A 23,044-nucleotide genomic window follows, 5' to 3' on the forward strand; every position below is an offset into this window, starting at 1 on the left:
TGAAAGGGTTCAGAGGAGAGTTACTGGGATGTTGTCTGGTACGGCAGGAAGGTCTTATGAGGAAAGGTTGAGGGAACTGAGGCTGTTTTCGTTGAAGAGAAGAAGGTTGAGAGGTGACTTAATCAGAGAGTTAGATAGGGTGGACAGTGAGAGCTTTTTTCTTTGGATGGTGAAGGCTAACATGAGGGGACATAGCTGTAAATTGAGGGGTGATAGATTTAAAACAGATATCAGGGGTAGTTTCTTCACTCAGAAAGTAGTAGGGGCGTGGAATGCAGTACCTGCAACAGTAGTAGACTAGCTGACGTTAAGGGCATTTAAATGGGCATTGGACATACATATGGTTAATAATGGACCGGTCTAGGTTAGATAGGCATCAGATTATTTTACAAGTTGGCACAACAGCAAGAGCCGAAGGACTTGTAACATTCTATGTTCTATGTTCTAAGAGGAGGTTCAGGAGGTCTTAGAGAATGCAAAGGTGGATAAATCTCGAGGAACTGAGCTAATGAATGCCAGAGTGTAGTGGGAAGTAAGAGAGGACATTACAAGAGCCCTTGCAGAAATATTTGCAACATCTCTCGCTATGGGCGAGGTGCCTGATGACTGGAGAGTGGCTGATGTATCTTTGTTTAAGAAAGGCTGTAAGGAGAAATCGGGGAAATATAGACCTGTGAGTCTGACTGTGGTTGTGGGTAAACTGTTGAAAGTGACTATCAAAGATGGGATTTGTGGACTTTCAGAGAGGCACAAATGATTAAAGATAGTTGGCATGGTGTTGTCTGAGGAAAATCGTTTCTCACAAAATTGGTTGAGTTCTTTCAGGAAGTTACCATGAGGATTGATGATGGCAGAGTGTTAAATGTTGTTTATTTGGGTTTTAGTAAAGCGTATGACAAGCTTCTCCATGGTAGGTTAATGAGTAAAGTTAGGTCACATGGGATTCAGAGTGAGCTTGCCAATTGGATACAGAATTGGCTTAATGGCAGGAGACAGAGAGCAATGGTGGAGAGTAATGCTTTTCAGACTGGAGGCCTGTGACCTGGGATTGGTTATGGGTCCTCTTTTGTTTGTCATTGATATAAATGATTTGGATGAGAATATAAAAGGAATGGTTAGTCAGTTTACGGATGACACAAAAATGGTTGCATAGTAGACAGGAAAGAAGGTTTTCTAAGATCACAAAGGGATTTTGATGAGATGGGCCAATGGACAGAAAAATGGCAGATGGAGTTCAATTTGGATATATGTGAGGCATTGCATTTTGGTACAACAAACAAGGGTAGGGCTTATTCAATTCAATTGGTCGGGCCTTGGGTAGTGTAGTAGAGCTGAGGTGCAGGTACATAATTCTTTGAAGTTTGCATCACATATAGAGAAGGTGGTTAAAAAGACGTTTAGCAAAGCTTGCCTTCATTACTCAGTCCTTTGAGGATAGAAGTTGGGAACCTTATGTTGAGGTTGTGCAGGACATTGGTGAGACCTCTTCTGGGAAACTGTGACCAGTTCTGGTTGCCCTGTTAGAGGAAGGGTATTCTCAAGCTGGAGAGGGCTCAGAAGAGATTGACCAGGATGTTGCTGGGTATGGACGGTTTGAGTTATAAAGAAAGGTGAGATAAACTGGGACTTTTTTCACTGAAACATAGAAGGTTGAACAGTGATCTGAAAGAAGTTTATAAAATAGTGAGAGGTATAGATAGAGTTGTCTATACCTCTATAGATAGTTTTGTATAAACAGAGTCGTCTTTTCCCCAGGATGGAGGATTTCAAGACTTGGAGGCACATTTTTAAAGTTAGAGGAGAGAATTTCACAATCTTTTTCACATAGAGGGTGGTTTGTGTGTGCAGAATGAACTTCCAGAGGAAGTGGTGGATGTGGGAACAATTACAGGGTCTAAAAGACATTTGAATAAGTACATGAACAGGAAAGGTTGGGAGGGATATGGGCCAGGAGCAGGCAGGTGGGACGGGTTAGTTTGGGATTAGAATTGGAACGAAGGGTCTGTTTCTATGCTGTAGGACTCTATGATTCTATGTGATGAAGAGGCAGTGTCAGGTCCAGAGGTTTAAGGGATGGGGTGTGGTGCTACCAGGTCTGGAAGGAGGGGTCAGTACCACCTGGCTAAGAGAGAGATAACTCAGCTTCACACACCCAGGGAGAGAGAGAGCAATTGTGTAAATCTCCAAGAAACTCGGGAATTATTGGAACCTTAGGAGCCAAATAGGATTTGAGATTGTGTGTTTAGTATTAAAGGTTTTTGTAATTTTGTTTCTAGTAAAGTTGGGAATATTTTTCATTCATACTGTTTTGTGTTCATATTGATCTTCGTGGGTAGTAATATCTGGAATACTCCCGGTGCTACGAACTATTGAGAGTAAGAATAGGAGGATAGAGCAGGTGAATGCGTGGCTGAGGAGCTGGTGTATGGGAAAATAATTCACAGTTCTGGATCATTGGAATCTCTTCTGGGATAGAAGTGACTTGTACAAGAAGGGTGGATTGCGCCTGAATTGGAAAGGGACTAATATACTGGCAGGGAGATTTGCTCGAGCTGCTCAGGAGGATTTAAACCAGTAAAGGAGGGGAACCCAGGGAGATAGTGAGGGAAGAGATCAATCTGAGACTGGTACAGTGGAGAAAAGAAGCAAGTCAAACACTCAGGGCAGGCAGGAACAAAGCAGAGAACAAGGTAGGACTGATAAATTAAACTGCATTTATTTCAATGCAAGAGGCCGAACAGGGAAGGCAGATAAACTCAGGGCATAGTTAGGAACATGGGACTGGGATATAACAGCAATTACAGAAACATGGCTCAGGAATGGCAGCTTAATGTTCCAGAATACAAATACTATAGGAAGGATAGAAAGGGAGGCAAGAGAGGAGGGGGAGTGGACTACCATAGTGTTAAGGGTTTAGATGGAGAGGAATTTTGAAGCGTGTACAAGAAAATCTGATTCAGTATGTGAATGAACCGACCAGAGAAGGTGCAAAACTTGACCTACTCTTGGGAAATAAGGGCAGGGCAGGTAATTGAGTTGTCAGTGGGGGAACACTTTGGGGACAGCGACCATAATTCTATTAGTTTTAAAATAGTGATGGAAAAGGATAGACCAGATATAACAGTTGAAGTTCTAAATTGGAGGAAGGCTAATTTTGACGGTGCAGGTAAACAACCCTTTGTCTGAAATCCCAAAATCTGAAAAGCTCCAAAATCTGAAGTTTTTTTTGTGAAGTTTTTAATCTCAATAACAAGGCTGTTTAGTGTGCAGAGTTAACCCAACTCCACACCCACTTGATGCATGTCACTCAGATGCGACATGGATGGGCGTGGCCCAGTACTGGCAGGCCTCAATTCTGTCTCAGGGCCCACAGTACTCCCAGTGATTCTGCTGTTCGGTAAGATTTTTTAAAAATTTCACCGTCAAACCATCACTTATTCTGAAATTCAAAAAATTCTGAAAACCAGTTGGTCTAAACCTTTCAGATGAAGGATTCTGTACCTGTATTAGGCAAGAACTTTTAAAAGCTGATTGGGGGAAGATGTTCTCGGGTAAAGGGACGGCTGGAAAATGGTAAGACTTCAGAAGTGAGATAACAAAAGTCCAGAGACAGTGTATTCCTGTTCGGGTGAAAGGAAAGGCAGGTCGGTGTAGGGAACACTGGATGACTCGAGAAACTGAGGGATTTCTTAAGAAAGAGAAGGAAGCATACATCAGGTATACACAGCAGAGATCGAGAGAATCATTAGAAGATATAAAGGCAGTAGAAGTCGACTTAAGAGGGCAATCAGGAGGGCAAAAAGGGGACATAAGATAGCTTTGGCAAATAGGGTTAAGGAGAATCCAAAGGGTTTTTACAAATACATTTGGGACAAAAGGGTAACTAGGGAGCAAAAAGGCCCCTCAAAGATCTCCCAGACCATCCATAACCTCATCACCTCAGGGGATCTCCCATCCACCGCCTCCAACCTCAGTCCCACAACCCCACACCGCCCATTTCTACCTCCTGCCCAAAATCCGCAAACCTGACTGCCCCGGCCGACCCATTGTCTCAGCCTGCTCCTGCCCCACCGAACTCATCTCTGCATACCTCGACACGGTTCTGTCCCCCTTAGTCCAAGAACTCCCCACCTACGTTCGGGACACCACCCACACCCTCCACTTCCTCCATGATTTTCGCTTCCCCGGTCCCCAATGCCTTATCTTCACCATGGACATCCAGTCCCTGTACACCTCCGTCCCCCATCACGAAGGACTCAAAGCCCTCCGCTTCTTCCTTTCCCGCCGTACCAACCAGTACCCTTCCACTGACACCCTCCTTCAACTGACTGAACTAGTCCTCACTCTGAACAACTTCTCTTTCCAATCCTCCCACTTCCTCCAAACCAAAGGAGTAGCCATGGGCACCCATATGGGCCCCAGTTATGCCTGCCTCTTCGTAGGATATGTGGAACAGTCCATCTTCCGCAGCTACACTGGCACCACCCCCCACCTTTTCCTCTGCTACATCGATGACTGTATCGGCGCTGCCTCGTGCTCCCATGAGGAGGTTGAACAGTTCATCCACTTTACCAACACCTTCCACCCTGACCTTAAATTTACCTGGACTGTCTCAGACTCCTCCCTCCCCTTCCTAGACCTTTCCATTTCTATCTCGGGCGACCAAATCAACACGGACATTTACTATAAAGCGACCGACTCCCACAGCTACTTAGACTACACCTCCTCCCACCTTGCCCCCTGTAAAAACGCAATCCCATATTCCCAATTCCTTCGTCTCTGCCGCATCTGCTCCCAGGAGGACCAGTTCCAATACCGTACAACCCAGATGGCCTCCTTCTTCAAAGACTGCAATTTCCCCCCAGACGTGGTCGACGATGCTCTCCACCGCATCTCCTCCACTTCCCGTTCCTCCGCCCTTGAGCACCGCTCCTCCAATCGCGACCAGGACAGAACCCCACTGGTCCTCACCTACCACCCCACCAAACTCCACATACATCGTATCATCCGTCGTAATTTCCGCCACATCCAAATGGACCCCACCACCAGGGATATATTTCCCTCCCCTCCCCTATCAGCATTACAAAAAGACCACTCCCTCTGTGACTCCCTCGTCAGGTCTACACCCTCCACCAACCCAACCTCCACTCCCGGCACCTTCCCCTGCAACCACAAGAAATGCAAAACTTGTGCCCACACCTACCCCCGTTACTTCCCTCCAAGGCCCCAAGGGATCCTTCCATATCTGCCACAAATTCACCTGCACCTCCACACACATCATTTACTGTATCTGCTGCACCCGATGTGGCCTCCTTTATATTGGAGAGACAGGCCGCCTACTTGCGGAACGTTTCAGAGATCACCTCTGGGACACCCGGACCAACCAACCCAACCACCCCGTGGCTCAACACTTCAACTCCCCCTCCCACTCCACCAAGGACATGCAGGTCCTTGGACACCTCCATCGCCAGACCATAGCAACACGACGGCTGGAGGAAGAGCGCCTTATCTTCCACCTAGGAACCCTCCAACCACAAGGGATGAACTCAGATTTCTCCAGTTTCCTCATTTCCCCTCCCCCCACCTTGTCTCAGTCCCAACCCTCGAACTCAGAACCACTTTCTTGACCTGCAATCTTTTTCCTGACCTCTCCACCCCCACCCCCACCCCCACTCTGGCCGATCACCCTCACCGTAACCTCCTTCCACCTATCGCATTTCCAACACCCCTCCCCCAAGTCCATCCTCCCTACCTTTTATCTTAGCCTGCTGGGCACACTTTGCTCATTCCTGAAGAAGGGCTCATGCCCGAAATGTTGATTCTCCTGTTCCTTTCATGCTGCCTGACCTGCTGCGCTTTTCCAGCAACACATTTTCTGCCCTCAAAGATCAGCAAAGTGGCCTTTGCATGGAGCCGCATGCTGGTGGGGACTTCAGATTGTAGCAAGGAGAGATTACAACTGTCAGTGAATACTTCCACCAGCTGGTCTGCACAGGATCTGAGTTCACAGCCGAGGACGCCGTCTGGGCCAGTTGCTTTCCTCGGGTTTACTCTGAAGAAAGCCAACCTAACATCTGCAGTGGTGACTGAGGGGACAGGTGCATCCAGGGCTGTCGGGACAGGTGACACTGCACCATGAGCATTCTGTTTGAACCGAGTACAGAAAGCATTAAGTGCATCACGAGGTATGGGTTTTATCTCCCATTTTGTTCTGCTTCATTTTGTATTCCGTTCTGTCATGTAGGCCTTGCCACAGGTGGTGAGTGTCTGGTTGGTTAGTTTGGGCTCATAACATGGTCTGGTACTATCTCTTGACATCTCTAATGAATTGAATTGAGTTGAATTGAATTAAATTGAAATGACTGTCACATGTACCGAGGCACAGTGAAAAGCTTTGTCTTGTGAGTAATACAGGAAGATCACAGAGTTAAGTAGCATAGATAAGTAAATCATAGGTATACAGCGGTAAAAGCAAAAACACAGGTACAGACGAACGTTAAGAGTTTGTGAGTCCATTCAGTATTTGAACAACAGTAGGGATAAAAATGTTTCAAAACCGGCTGGTGTGTATGTTCAGGCTTTTGTACCTTCTCCGCGATGGTTGTAGAAAACATTGCCAGGGCAGGATGGATCTTTGAGAATGCCGTGGGCCTTTCCTTGACAGCAGGCCTGGTAGATGGATTCTGTAGTTGGGAGGTTGGCCTTTGTGATTATCTGGGCTGAATTCACCACTCTCTGTAACCGTCTCTGATCTTGAATGGTACAGTAGCCTAACCAGGTAGTGATACATCCAGACAGAATGCTCTCGATGGCACACCTATAAAAGTTGGCAGGGATATTCGCCATCATGCCAAATTTCCTCAGCTACCTGAGGAAGGAGAGACGTTGTTGGGCCTTTGTAATCAGTGCGTCTACATGAATGGCCTTGTGGAGGTCACATCTGGATTTCCTGTAAAGTTCTGGATCGCCTGAATTGAATGCCGCACGCCTGGTCTTCAGGAGGCAGTGGATCTCCTGGTTCATGCAAGGTTCCTGGTTGGGAAACACCTGGATTGACTTCTTTGACACGCAGTCCAACACGCACTTGCTAATGAAGCCTGCGATGGTGATGGTGTGCTGGTCTAGGTTGTCTGCTGAATTCTTGAACATGGCCCAGTCCACTGATTTCAAGCAGTCTCAGAAAAGTTCTTCTGCTGCCTCAGAACGTCACTGTAATCCTTTCTGTGATGAGTCCTCTCGTTTCTACTTCTGCTTGTGAGCTGGGAGGAGGAACACGGTGCTGTGAACAGATTTTACAAAGTGTGGATGGCGGGGGGGGAGCGATAGGCATTTTTGATGGTTGTGTCTCAGTGATCAATGATGTTTGGTCCTCCGGTTGGGGCAGGGGATGTGATGGGATTTTTAGGTCGTGCCGTTTTGAGGGTTGGCCTGGTTGAAGTCACTGGCCACAATGAATAAGGCTTCAGGGAATTTCATCTGGAGTGCATTTGTAAACTTCATCCAGAGCATTCTTCACATCTGAAAGGGGGAGTATGTAGACTGATTAGATTAGATTAGATTACTTACAGTGTGGAAAAAGGCCCTTCGGCCCAACAAGTCCACACCGACCCGTCGAAGCGCAACCCACCTGGACCCATTCCCCTACATTTACCCCTTCACCTAACACTACGGGCAATTTAGCATGGCCAATTCACCTAACCCACACTGTCCAAAGATGTGCAGGTGAGGTGAATTGGACATGCCAAATTGCCCGTAGTGTTAGGTGAAGGGGTAAATGTAGGGGAATGTGTCTGGGTGGGTTGCACTTCGGCGGGTCGGTGTGGACTTGTTGGGCCAAAGGGCCTGTTTCCACACTATAAGTAATCTAATCTAATCACACATTTTTGGACTGTGGGAGGAAACTGGAGCACCCGGAGGAAACCCACGCAGACACGGGGAGAATGTGAAAACTCCACACAGTCAGTCGCCTGAGGCGGGAATTGAAACGGGTCTCTGGCACTGTGAGGCAGCAGTGCTAACCACTGTGCCACCGTGCCGCCCACACCACTGTGCCACCGTGCCGCCCACACCACTGTGCCACCGTGCCACCCACTGCGGTCAGGATGGTGGAGGTAAACTCACGCAGCAGGTAGTAGGGACAGCATTTCACTGTGAAATATTCTAGGTCCGCGAAGCAGTATCTCGCTGGGGTCACTACATCTAAGCACCAAGGAGGTGTTGGTGAGAAAGCAATCCCCTCCATCCCTTGACTTACTCGAGAATGCTGTGTGGTCCATACGATGCATGGAGAAACTGCCAGCTGCCAAGGCACAGTCAGGTGGAGCAGGAGTAGGCCATGTCTCTGTAAAGCAGAGCACACAGCAGTCTCTCAGTTCCCCAAGCTGGATGTGAGTTCATCCATTTTGTTTTCAATAGCTTGGAGTCTTCTGGAGAGGGGGGACTTGAAACCGCATAATTTCAGTCTCACCTGCAGGGCAGTACCACTTCCATGTTGATATAGAATGATAAATATATAACAATATGGAAGGTGTCTGGGGAAATTCGAAGGAAGCTGCGAGCAGAAAGAGTTAACTCACCGTGAGTCTGAGAGAGGGGGGTGGGGCTCAAGTCACTGAGTGATTTTGTTGTAATTTTACTTTGTTCAGGAAAACTGCTGAAATCCGCTGTCCATTTTCAAACTGACCTTATGGATTTGATAATCCTTTCTTTAGTTTTACAATTTGCCTTCAATTGTCTCCAATCCCTTTTACATTTTTAAGATCACCTTCACAGGAGAAGCATTTATTTCTCACCTTTACATTTTCTATGTTTCTCTTAAACATTTTTCAAAAGCTGAGTTCAGTTTGAAATTTGCCAAATGACAGTTTATTTAGATTGTGAGACAACGCAGAGGGTGTATAGCACAAAAATGTGATTTTAATTAGAATAAAAGAAACAGTTCACTCCACTCCCAAAGATTTGAAATTCATTATTAAACCAATATTGAATCTTTGATGTTGTGTCTGAGCAACACCCTAATTTTCAGTGAGCCCTCTTTAACTATGGGGTGAGTTCCCACCTTCGTGCAGTGTAGTGAGGTACACAGCTGTGATTCCGTATACGGGGTGTCCCTGTCTACTGCCCATTTTTCAGCTGTTTCTACCTTATCCTCATCGACACCTGCTGCAGCCACTGACTCACCGTTTCTTCTTGTATTAGTATTAACTCATCGACACAATTGTAAATATAAAATGGCAATGATCACTTCCCCTTTCTGACCTTTATCATTCTTCAAACCAACCTTGAACATTTTCCTCTGGGGATGTGGTGCCCTGTGGGTTGAGCCAATCTCTCAGCATTCCCTTCGTCAATTTTGACTGTTGTTCTGCTGTAAACCCGGTGATGGAGCCCTCTGACATTTAATCAAAGTTTACAGCCTTTCCCTCATTCCCCTCCCTGACTTCATTTTTACACATTCTATAATGATACTTTTCCCCTTCAGATGTGATTTTAACCATTGGAAGAGACATTGAGATTGTGACTCCTCTTGTGAGATCTGTCAGCACAAACCTGACGTGGTTTTGCATTTTGTTTAGAAGAAGCCCAGTTAAATATAAGGCTGTAATGTTTTGAATTATTTTTCCTGGGTAAAAATAGCAGAATAGAGTATTCAACCCCTCGAGACTGTCCCTCCATTCCCATCCTGTGGTCTTAGCTACTTGAAAATGGAGTCACAGGTAGATAGGACAGCGAAGAAGGCGTTAGGTATGCTTTCCTTTATTGGTCAGAGTATTGAGTACAGGAGTTGAGAGGTCATGTTGCTGCTGTAGCATGCAATTCTGGTCTCCTTCCTATCAGAAAGATGTTGTGGAACTTGAAAAGGTTCAGAATAGATTTACAAGGATGTTGCCAGGATTGGAGGATTTGAGCTCTGGGGAGTGGCTGAACAGGCTGGAGTGTTTTCCCTGGAGCGTCGGAGGCTGAGGGGTGACCTTACAGAGGTTTACAAACTTATTAGAGGTATGGAGAGGATAAATAGACAAAGTCTTTTCCCTGGGGTCGGGGAGTCCAGAACTAGAGAGCATAGATTTAGGGTGAGAGGGCAAAGATATAAAAGAGACCCAAGGGGCAACTTTTTCACTCAGAGGGTGGTATGTGTATGGAATGAGCTGCCAGAGGAAGTGGTGGAGGCTGGTACAATTGCAACATTTAAAATGGCACAGTGGCTCAGTGGTTAGAACTGCTGCCTCACAGCGCCAGGGACTCGGGTTCACTCCCCGACTCGGGCAACTGTCTGTGTGGAGTTTGCACATTCTCCCCATGTCTGTATGGGTTTCCTCTGGGTGCTCTGGTTTCCTCCCACAGTCCAAAGATGTGCAGGTTAGGTGAATTGGCCATGCTAAGTTACCAGTAGTGTTGAGCACATTAGTAATGGGGTGAATGTGGGGGGGTGGGTTGGTCTTCGGAGGGTCGGTGAGGACTTGTTGGGCCGAAGAGCCTGTTTCCAAACTGTAGGTAATTTAATCTCATCTAAAAAGGCATTTGGATGGGTATATGAACAAGAAGGGTTTGGAGGGATATGGGCCGGGTGCTGGCAGGTGGGACGAGATTGGGTTGGAACACCTGGTCAGCATGGACTGGTTGGACCGAAGGGTCTGTTTCCGTGCTGTACATCTCTATGACTCTATGACTATGAAACTCCAGCTCCCACTCCCATCTCTTCACCACTCCCGACTCCAGGCTTCTCTTCCACACCCCAAGTGGCAATCTCTTCCAGACCTTTTCCCGGACAACTTTCCTGATGCCAGGGATCATTTCCTCCAATCTCAGGTGGTGTCCCCATGCCGTGTGGTATCACTCTCCCACCCACCACCCACCTCCTAGCTCCTGCTTGGTTCAGGTTTTACCACAAGATTTGTCACTGTTCCAGGGAGTAAAGAGCCTTGGGGAATTGCAGGTACATTTTGTGTCTCATGTTATAAAATCTGCTTTTAGTCAAATTCAGGGATTTGGATGGTCCAGGTGTGGGTGAAGTCAGTTTAGGGCTCGGAATTATGTTTTTCTGCATTGCTCATGATTCAACATTAAAATGTTCGATCACCATGGAGACGTTAATGAGAAACTTGGCCAAATGGTGACTTCCGTGTCTCGTTAGGCAAAGTAATAAAATTAGCTCAGTATCTCGCTCATGAACAGAAATGGTGTAAATGTAGGTCAAATCTGGACCACCCAATATTCACTGAAGTAAAGTCAAACTCAAAAGGCAGACCTGAAGCTAAATTCCACACGTCCATCAGACATTTACAGGGTCTGTATTTCAGAGCAATGGCTGGAACTGATGTTCATCTTTAGAAGTAGGTCAGGTGTTCTTCATTTACATAAAAAAATGAAGCTGGAAAACACTTGAACTAAAAAATGATTAGTTTAGGAATTTCACATTGCAGACACACAGTGTTGTTTGTTCCTTCTTGGGGTGTGGGAGATTCTGACAAGATTGGTTTTTATTGCCCATTCCTTGATGCCCAAAGATGGTGGTCAGTCCTCTGTTTGAATTGCTGTCGTCCAACTGGGACTGCCACAGCGTTAACTCGGATGGTATCTCACCTCTAAGATGTTTCTGATCCCACTGGAAGTGATGAGCTGTTTAAACATCACTGTCCTCACTCAGCACCAATGCAGCAGAGCTCACTGGCTATTCCCCTCAACTGGAACGATGCTAGTCACCTTCCTGACACCAGGAGGTTAAACCTCCTGTTGTGACCTTCCTGCCACCTGGGTGAGATTGTCTAACCCAGCACAGACTGTAGATTACACCAGCCATTTAAATACCCTGGAGTGTGACTTCCTTAATGGGAGCATTGAGAGCAAGGGAAGGTTGTTGAGTGAAGTTGATTTATCTCATCTACTCTGACAAACTACTCTGACAACACTGTATTTTCTGTATTACCAGGGAATCTCTCAGCCTGACACTGTGGGAGCTGAAAGCAAAATGCTGCTGGGGACCTTCAGACTTCCCTGGAGCCAGCACTCAGTGAGTTAATCATTTCAAAATCCATCTCAAAGTTGGAATGAAGGAAACTGTCCCAGAAGCAAATTGCTGCTATTTGCCTCCTGTGTCTCATGTTTGAGTAATTTATTCCAAAAACAGGTCCACAAACAGTATGAAAATATCTGAGCTCACTGCTCAAACTGCAGATCCACCTGAAGATGCTAAGAATCGAACCGTGAATTCACGGATCTGAGGGAACATCGATATTTTAAGTTTTTGCTTCATTCTGTCTGTCGTCCTCAGGATGATAATTGTAGGAACAGGAGCTGATCGAGAGGCAGCTGATTTCTGTGATGGAGTTTTCTGCCTTCAGTCTTTGGGGCACATTTCATTCAAATTCAGTCTCATCAGGAGCTCACTGTTTGCTGCCCTGTTTTGGGCCAGTTCATTTTCACTCGTCTCAGAGAGACAGCTTGTCAGGGTTTGTTTGATGATGATTCTTTCCAGAATCAATTGTTCAGACATTCGGAGGGCAGCAGATAATCTCAGCAAATTGCTGAGGCTGCTTTCCCACCATCTCTCACAGATGGAAGGATGATAATCAGTTTGATGGTCATGTTTGTTTCGGAGTCCTGTGGGAAAATGTGAAGCATGTTTTACACAGAGGGAGAATTCCTACTTTAAGAAATTACATTAAAATGTAATCCTTTTTCCAAGTATAATGTTTCAGCTGATTGTTCAATTGCTGTTTATCCATCAAAGAAGAGATTTGGGACAGATACACCAACAAGTTAGTGAGACATAATTAGCAATATGGATAAAAGTTCATATTTAATTCATCAGGAAACAATATTCATTGGGTTTCCTGACTTAATACACCAAGCCCAATAGAACATAGAACAGTATAGCACACTACAGATCCTTCAGCCCTTGATGTTGTGCCAACCTTTTATCCTACTCTGAGATCACACTAATTTACATACCCCTCATTTTGCTATCATCCAAATACCGATCCAATTGTTGTTAAATGTCTGTAATCTATCTGACTCCAGTACCACTGCTGGCAGTGTATTCCACACACCCGGCACTCTCTGTGTAAAGAACCTACCTCTGACATCTCCCCTAAACCTTCCTCCAATCACCTTAATGTTATGCCCCCTCGTGATAGCCATTTCCACCCTGGGAAAAAGTCTCTGGCTCGCCACTCTACCCATGACTTGCATCATCTTGTATCAAGTCACCTCTCAACCTTCTTCGTTCCAATGAGAAATGGCCAAGCTCCCTCAACTTTTCTTTATGAGACATGCCCTTTTCTCCAGGCAGCATCCTAGTAAATCTCCTCTGCACCCTCTCTAAAGCTTTAACATCCTTCCTGTGATGAGGCAACCAGAACTGAACACAGTATTCCAAGTTGGTCTAACCAGGGGATTACAGAGCTACAATATAACCCTGAAGCTCTTCAACTCAATCTCCCTGCTAATGAAAGTCAACATAACATAGGCCCTGGTAAAAACCCTATCAACCTAGATGGCAACTTTTTGGGATCTACGGATGTAAACCCTGAAATCCCTCTGTTCCTCCACACTGCCAAGAATCCTGTCATTATCTCTGTAATCTGCATTCAAATTCAACCTTTCAAAATTAATCATTTCACACTTTTCCAGGCTAAACTCCATCTGCCACTTCTCAGCCCAACTTTGCATCCTATCAATGTTATGTTGCAACCTACAACAGCCCTCCACACTATCCACAACTCTATTAACCTTTGACACACCAACAAACGTACTAACCCACCCTTCCACTTCCTCATCCAAGACATTTATAAGAATCACAATTAGCAGAGGTCTGAGAACAGAACCCTGCCAAGCACACTGGTCACCGAGTTCCAGGCTGAATACTGTCCATCTACTACCACCCTCTGCCTTCTATGGGCCAGCCAATTCTGTATCCAGTCAGCCAAACTTCGCTGGATCCCGTGACTCCTTACTTTCTGAATGAACCTTGGTAAAAACAATGACTGCAGATGCTGGAAACCAGAGTCTAGATTAGCGTAGTGCTGGAAAAGCACAGCAGTTCAGGCAGCATCCGAGGAGCAGGAAAATCGACCTTTCAGGTAAAAGCCCTTCATCAGGAATACAGGCAAAGTGCCTGAAGGGTGGAGAGATAAATAAGAGGAAGGTGGGGGTGGGGAGAAAGTAGCATAGAGTACAATAGGTGAGTGGGGGAGGGGATGAAGGTGATAGGTCGGGGGGGGACAAGTCCGGACAAGTCATGGGGACAGTGCTGAGCTGGAAGTTTGGAACTGGGGTGAGGTGGGGGAAGGGGAAATGAGGAAACGGTTGAAGTCCACATTGATGCCTTGGGGTTGAAGTGTTCCGAGGCGGAAGATGAGGCGTTCTTCCTCCAGGCGTTGGGTGGTGAGGGAGCGGTGGTGAAGGAGGACCAGGACCTCCATGTCCTCAGCAGAATGGGAGGGGGAGTTGAAATGTTGGGCTACAGGGCAGTGTGGTTGATTGGTGCGGGTGTCCCAAAGGTGTTTCTGAATGAACGTACCATGCGGAACCTGATCAAAAGCCTTGCTAAATTCCATATATACCACATCCACGGAGCGGCACGGTGGCTCAAGTGGTCAGCACTGCTGCTTCACAGTGCTGGGGACGGGGGTTTGATTCCAGCTTCAGGCAACTGTCTTTGTAGAGTTTGCACAATCTCTCCTTGTTTGCGTGGTTTCCTCTGGGTTCTCTGGTTTCCTCACACGATACAACGATGTGCAAATTAGGTGAATTGGCCATGGGAAACTACCCATAGTCCATTCAGGGATGTGTAGATTAGATCTATTAGCCAGGGGAAAATATAGGATAATTGATACGGGAATGGGTCTGGGGAGGGTTAGTCTTCAGAGGGTCGGTGTGCACTTGTTGGGCTGAAGGGCCTATTTCCGCACTGTAGAGATCCTATGATTTACTGCGCTATCTTCATCAACGTGTTTTGTCACACAGAGTTATAGAGATATACAGCATGGAAACAGACCCTTTGGTCCAACTCGTCCATGCCGACCAGATATCTCAACCTAATCTAGTCCCATTTACCGGCACCCAGTCCATATTCCACTAAACCCTTCCTATTCATATACCCATCCAGATGCCTTTTAAATGTTGCAATTGTACTATCCTCCTACACTTCCTCTGGCAGCTCATTCCATACACGCACCACCCATTGCGTGAAAAAGTTGCCCTTCGGTCTCTTTTATATCTTTCCCCTCCCACCTTAAACTTATAAACTCCACCCCAGGGAAAAAAAAATGTCCATTTATCCTATCCATGTCCCTCATGATTTTATAAACCTCTATAAGGTCACCCCTCAGCCTCCAATGCTCCAGGGAAAATAGCCCCACCCCATTTAACCTTTCCCGATAGCTCAAATCCTCCAACCCTGGCAACATCCTTGTAAGTCTTTTCTGAACCCTTTCAAGTTTCATAACATTCTTCTGATAGCAAGGAGACAAAAATTGCATGAAATATTCCAAAAGTGGCTAAACCAATATACTGGACAGCCGCAATATGACCTCCCAACCCCTGTACTCAATACTATGACCAATAAAGGAAAGCATACCAAATGCCTTCTTCATTATCCCATCCACCTGTGACTCTACTTTCAAGGAGCTATGAACCTGCACTCCAAGGTCTCTTTGTTCAGGAACACTCCCTAGGATCTTATCATTAAGTGTATAAGTCCTGCAAAGATGTGCTTTCCCAAAATGCTGCATCACGCATTTATCGAAATTAAACTCCATCTGTCACTCCTCAGCCCATTGGCCCATCTGATCAAGATCCCATTGTAATCTGAGGTAACCTTCTTTGCTGTCCACTACACTTCCAATTTTGGTGTCATTTGCAAACTCACTAACAATACCTCAAATAACTATATTTCTTAAGATCACATCCAAATCATTTATATAAATGACAAAAAGCAGTGGATTCAGCACCGATCCTTGTGGCACTCCACTGGTCACAGGCCTCCAGTCTGAAAAACAACCCTCCATCATCACCTTCTGTCTTCTATCTTTGAGCCAGTTCTGAATCCATATGACTCGTTCTCCCTGTATTCCATGAGATCTAACCTTGCTAATCAGTCTCCCATGGGGAACCTTATTGAATGCCCTACTGAAGTCCATACAAATCACGTCTACCACTCTGCCCTCATCAATTCTCTTTGTTACTTCTTCAGAAAACTCAGTCAAGTTTGTGAGACATGATTTCCCATGCACAAAACCATATTGACTATTCCTAATCAGTCTTTGCTTTTTCAAATACATGTACATCCTGTCCCTCAGGATTCCCTCCAACAACTTGCCCACAACTGACGTCAGGCTCGCTGGTCTATAGTTCCCTGGCTTGTCCTTACCAACTTTCTTAAATATTGGCACCACGTTAGCCAACCTCCAGTCTTCTGGCACCTCACTTGTGACTATCAATGATACAGATAACTCAGCAAGGGGCCCAGAAACCACTTCTCTAGCTTCTCACAGAGTTTGAGGGTACACCTGATCAGGTCCTGAGGATTTATCCACCTTTGTGTTCAAGACATCCAGCACTTCCTCCTCTGTAATATTAACATTTTTCAAGATGCCACTATCTATTTCCCCACATTCTATATCTTTCATTTCCTTTTCCACAGTAAACACTGTTGCAAAATACACATTTAGTATCTCCCCCATCTCCTGTGGCTCCACACAAAGGCCACCTTGCTGATCTTTGAGGGGCCCTATTCTTTCCTGAGTTACCCTTTTGTCCTTAACATTTTTGAAAAATGTGTTTGAATTCTCCTGAACCCTATTTGCCAAAGCTATCTCATGTCCCCCTTTTGCCCTCCTGATTTTCCTCTTAAGTATACTCCTATTGCCTTTTATACTCTTCTAAGGATCCACTCCATCCATCCTGTGTATACCTGACATGCTTCCTTCTTTTTCTGAACAAAACCCTCAATTTTTCTAGTCATCCAGCATTCCCTACATCCTCAAAGAATTCAATAAGGCTTATGAGGCATAATCTGCCCCTCACAAAGCCATGCTGACTATTTCTAAACAAATTACGCTTTTCCAAATAATCATAAATCCTGTCTCTCAGAATCCTCTCCAATAATCTGCCCACCACTGACACAAGACTGACTGCCCCATAATTCCCAGGGTTATCCCTATTCCCTTTCTTGCACAAGGGAACAACTTTTGCCACCCTCCAACCATCTGGTAGTACTCCACTGGACAGTGAGGACGCAAAGATCATCACCAAAGTTGCAGCAATCTCTTCCCTCGCTTCCCATAGCAACCTTGCATATATCCCATCTGGGGCCCAGGGGACTTATCTATCCCCACATTTTTCAAAATGTTCAGCACATACTCCTTCTTAACATCAATCTGTTTGAGCTTATCAGCCTGTTTCATGCTGTCTTCACAAACGACAAAGTCCCTTTCACAGGTGAATACTGAAGCAAAGTATTCCTTGAGGGCCTCCCCTCCCTCCTCCAACTCCAGGCACAAGTTCCCTCTGCTATCCTTGATCAGCCCTACCCTCACTCTGGCCATCCTCTTGTTCCTCACATAAGTGTAGAATACCTTGGGGTTTTCATTAATCCTCCTTCTGGCTCTCCAAAGTCCATTCTTCAGTTCCTTCCCAGCTACCTTGTAACCCTCTAGAGCCCTGTCAGATCCTTGCTTCTTCAACCTTAAGTAAGTTTCCTTCTTCCTCTTGACTAGATGTTCCACATCTCTTGACATCTAAGGTTCCCTCACCCTACCATCCCTTCCTTGCTTCAGTGGGACAAACCTATCCAGCACTTGCAACAAGTGTTCCCAACAACCTCCACATTCTGTCCTGCATTTCCCTGAGAACACCTATTCCCAATGTATTCTCCATAGTTCCTGCCTAATAGCATTGTAATACCCCCTCCCCAATTAAATACTTTCCCATACCGTCTGCTCGTTGTGATCACTATCTCCCACCGAGAGATCTGGTTCATTGCCAAGCACCAAATCCAATATGGCCTCCTCGCATTCAGCCTATCTACATAATGAGTCAGAAATCCTTCCTGGACACAGCTGACAAAGTCTGCTCTACCCAAACTATTTGCATTAAGGAGGTTTCAATAAATATGAGGGAAGTTGAAGTCACCCATGACAGCAACCCTGTTACTTCTGCACCTTTCCAAAATCTGCCACCCAATCTGCTGCTCCATGTCTCTGTTGCAATTGGGGGGGGGGGGGGTCTAGAAAAAACTCCCAATAAAGTGACTGCTCCTTTCCTGTATCTGATTTCATCCACACTAACTCAGTAGACAGACCTTCCTCAATGACCTCCCTTTCTGCAGCTGTGATACTATCCCTGATTAGTAATACCACTCCCCCACCTCTTTTACCTCCCTCCCTATTCCGTTTGAAACATCTCAACCCTGGAACATCCAATAACCATTCCTATCCCTGTGATATCCAAGTCTCCGTAATGGCCACAACATCGTAGTTCCAAGCATTGATCCATTTAAGGTGAAAGGGGCAAAGTTCAAAGGGGATTTGAGGTTTAAGTATTTTACACAGAGAGTGGTAGGAGTCTGGAATGCACTGACAAGGATGGTGAAGGAGGCAGATACAATAGGGGCCGTGTAAGAGACTGTTAGATAAGCACATGGTTATGTAAGGGATGGAGGGATATGGACAAGGGGCAGGCAGAAGGGACTAGTTTAAATTGGTGTCATTTTCACCACAACATCGTGAGCCAAAGTGCCCGTTCCTGAGCTGTATTCTTCTCGGTTCTATTTTCAACTAATGTCAGAGGCTGAGGGGCTACCTGATAGAAATTTTCAAAATTGTGAGAGGCATGGAGAGAATGTACAGATGGAACCTTTTCCTCAGGATAAAAATGTCACTCACTAGAGGAGATAGATTTCAGGTGAAAAGGTGAATTTTTAAAGCAAATGTGAGAGGGAAGATTTTTACCCAGAGGGTGGTAAATGCCCAGAATGTGCTGTCAGAGGATACAACAGCAACATTTAAGAAGCAAATTATCAGAAACATGAATAGACGCGAAAAAAGGGATATGGACTGCACAGAGACCAATGGTTTTTAATTTAGAAATGGACGGTGAGGATAGTTCAAGAGGGTGGTGGTGTTTGGAAGGTTGGATCTTGGATAAGGTGGGGAGACAGGGAATGAGGAAAGTGATGAAATTCACATTGATCCCGTGTGGTTGGAGGGTTCCAGGGCGAAAGATGAGGTGACCAGGGTTTGGCGGTGAAGCATTGTAAATGCCTGCGACTGCTCAGATGAAATACAAACCATTAAGAAGGGAGGGAAGAAATACAGGAACAGCAACTGAAATAAACATGGCACAGAAATTGGCCAAAAAGCAAAGTATGCTGGGAATCCTGAGGCAAGACAGACATACAAGAGACAATTCTGCCCAGGGACAAGTCCTTGCAAGATCTACGCCCGGACAATTGAAAACTGGAGAGGCACCAGAGCACATTCCAAAGTGTGTCAAACAAACATCACAAGATGCATGGGACATGCCTCAGTTAGGCAGAAGACCAGGTGTGTATTCGGGACGAAACCAGACTTCCAGGCCCAAGGCAGACGCATCGAATGGGTCCCTGTTAGCAAGCCATCGAGAACCATGAGCAGCATTTCAAGGTGATAAAACCAATTAGTTTGATTTCCCTGATTAGCCAAGTCCTTGGAAGGTTCCAGAATGTAGTCAGGAGGGTATAAGAACCTGGGCGTGATAGGACTTGACCGGACCCGACTCTCCAGTCGACCGACAGGCAGGTCAGGATACAGCAGTGAGCAGAGCAGCTCACCCTCCGACCAGAGAGAGAATCAATTCATGAAGAGAGGTACAGACGGAACAATTCAACAGAGTAGCAAAAGGTCTGGGAAGTGTTTTAATCTTCAAAAGAATTGGATCGTTAGAAATACAGTTGGTGAAATTGTCGAGTGTAGTTTTTTTCCCTTTGTTGTCTCCAATAAAGTTGGGACTTGGCTGACTGACTGCAGTCTCATGCTGTGTTGTCCTTACCTGATACACGCTAAGGATCCTGGGTAAATAAATATTGAGTACACTGGTCAAGGAGTCTGCAGGCTCTTAGAAACACTCATTACTAGGTAAAAGACATGGACTGTAGCAACTCAAAAACAGGGCTCACCACAATCTTCAGGCAAGAAGGAATGAGCAATCAAAACCAACTTTGTCAGAATCTCCTGCCCACGAGAGGCAATAGGAAATACTGTGTGTCTGCAAAGTGAAATGACTGAACTGAAGTACTGTTGCGGGTTCAGGGTTTTTTTTACATTTTTCATTTCTTAATGTGAATGAAGAGCGCTGGAATCACTCATATAAAGATAAATGTCAGCTCCACCCATTGCTCTGAAATACAGACCCTGTAAATGTACAGATGGACAATTGAAACTGAGCCTCAGGTCAGCCATTTGGGTCTGTCTTTCTTTCAGTGAATATTGTGTGGTCCAGATTTGACCAACATTTACACCATTGCTGTTCATGAGTGAGATACTGAGCCAATTTGGCCCACTTTTTCAATAATGTCTCCATGGCGATACAACATTTTAACATTGAACCATGAGACATGCAAAGAAATATTGTTACGAGGCATAAAGTGATTCCACCCACACCAGGACCATCCAAATCCCTGAATTTGACTAACTGCAAATTTTACAACATGAGACACAAAATGTACCTGTCATTCTCCCAGGCTCTTTACTCCCTGGAACAGTGACAAATCTTGTGGTAAAACCTGAACCAAGCAGGAACGAGGAGGTGGGTGGTGGGTGGGAGAGTGACACCAGCTGAGACTGGAGGGAATGATTCCTGGCATCGGGAAAGTGGTCCGGGAAAAGGGCTGGGAGAGATTACAACTGGGGAAGGGGAAGAGAAGCCTGGAGCAGGGAATGGTGAAGAGATGGGAGTGGGAGCTGGAGTGACACTTGGACAGTCCAGAGGGTGGGAATGGAGGGACAGTCTCGAGGGGTTGAATATCCTATTCTGTCATCTTTACTCAGGAAAAAAAAATTCAAAACATTAAATCCTAACCTTTAGCTGGGCTTCCCCAACCAAAATGTGAAAATACATCAGGTTTGAGCTGACAGATCTCACAAGAGGAGTCACAGTCTCACTGCCTGTGTCAGTGGTTATAATCACATCTGTAGGGAGGAAAAACATTTCATTGGAGGAGATTGAAAAATGCAGTCAGGGAGGGGAATGAGGAAAAGGCTGTAAACTTTGATTGAATGTCAGAGGGCTCCATCACTGAGTTTACAGCAGAACAGTCAAAACTGGTGAAGGGAATGCTGAGAGAGGGGTTCAACCCATCGGGCACACCCACCCCAGGGGAAAATGTTCATGGATGGTTCTGAAGAATGATAAAGGTCAGAAAGGGGGTGTGATCATCACCACTTTATATTTACAGTTGTGTAGATGAGTTAATACTAAAACAAGAAGAAACGGTGAGTCAGTGGCTGGAGCAGGTGTCGATGAGGATAAGGTAGAAACAGCTGAAAAATGGGCAGTAGACAGGGACACCCCGTATACTGAATCACAGCTGTGTACCTCACTACACTGCACGAAGGTGGGAACTCACCCCATAGTTAAAGAGGGCTCACTGAAAATTAGGGTGTTGTTCATACACAACATCAAAGATTCAAAATTAGTTTAATAATGAATTTCAAACCTTTGTGATTGGAGTAAACTGTGTGTTTTTGATTCTAATTAAAAACAAGTTTTTCTGCTTTACACCCTCAGGTTGTTCTCACAATCTCGATAAACTATTGCTTGGTAAATATCAAACTGAACTCAGCTTTTGAAAAAGTTAATGAACAGCAGATTGCAGCAGTTTTCCTGAACAAAGTATAATTACAATAACATCACTCAGTGAGTTGGTCCCACCCCCCTGTCTCAGACCACAGTGAGTTAACTCTTTCTGCTGGCAGCTTCCTTTCAATTCCCCCAGACACCTTCCATATCTCTAAATGTGTATGAACGGAAATTTACAGGCATTCCATTGGGATTTGCCTTTTAGATACTTGGACTTGACCAGCCAAGACATGTGTTATCTTCTGAGACAAAGTGTTTGTAAATGGGAGAACCTGAAACTGACTCCAATCTCTTGGGTGTCTGATCTTGAAGAAAACTGTTTCACACCACCAAACCTGGAGAGTTGTTTCTGAGATTGGGATGAGAGTCACCAAGTCATGCAGCACAGAAACAGATCCTTTGGTCAAACCAGTTCACGCTGACCATCATCCCAAACTAAACTCATCCCACCTGCCTGCGCTTGGCCCATATTCCTCCAAACAATTCGTATTCATGTGGTTATCGCAACGTCTTTTAAATGTTGTAACTGTAGCTGCATCCATCACTTCCTTTGGAAGCTCATTCCACACATGAACCACTCTGTGTAAAAAACTTGCATCTCATGTTGTTATTAAATCTTTCTCCTCTCATCCTAAAAATATACCCTCTTGTCTTGAGATCTCCCACCCGAAGGAACAGGTACCTGCCATTCACCTTGTCTACACCCCTCATGATTTTATAAACTTCTATAAGGTCATCTCTCACCCTCCGACACCCCAAATGAAAACATTCTCAGCCTGTCCAGCATTTCAATATAACCCGAATCCTCCATTCCTGGGAACATCCTGGTAAACCTCTTCTGGAATAAATTGATAAATGCATTGATAGTCAGTGCTATTTTCTGCACTCAATGGTGAAATTACATGATGTTTAAGAAGCAGTTCAGTGAGCTAGTCTGTGAGCAGCGTTCTGATCACCTCGGGAGCTGTTCAGGAATACAGAGGGCTTAACTGCATAACCTCAAGTTGCTGAAAGCAGCTGGTTTTATCGATATTTGAAAAGTGAGATATTGGAGGAAATTGAGCAAGTTCTGTTTCTCCATCACTGAATTTTCCAGCTGCATTCACGTGGCCATGACTTCCACCTCATTTGCTTTTCCAACTATCTTTCGGGTCACCAGCCAGTACAGATACAACACATTCTACCCCTTCTTCCAAGGAATTAA

At 45.4% G+C, this 23,044-nt stretch overlaps 1 protein-coding gene across 1 annotated transcript in view; it reads left to right on the forward strand.

Moving 5' to 3' along the window:
• The window catches only part of LOC140454028 (uncharacterized), a 201,433-nt gene that overhangs the window by 168,180 nt on the left and 10,209 nt on the right, over nucleotides 1-23,044 (forward strand). The window contains exon 4 of the mRNA XM_072548979.1: nucleotides 11,930-12,010. Within this exon, the coding sequence (XP_072405080.1) occupies nucleotides 11,930-12,010 (81 nt within the window). The remainder of the gene's footprint in view (nucleotides 1-11,929; nucleotides 12,011-23,044) is intronic.

This window comes from Chiloscyllium punctatum, chromosome 3, assembly GCF_047496795.1.
Source record: "Chiloscyllium punctatum isolate Juve2018m chromosome 3, sChiPun1.3, whole genome shotgun sequence".
Taxonomy (NCBI): Eukaryota; Metazoa; Chordata; class Chondrichthyes; order Orectolobiformes; family Hemiscylliidae; genus Chiloscyllium; species Chiloscyllium punctatum.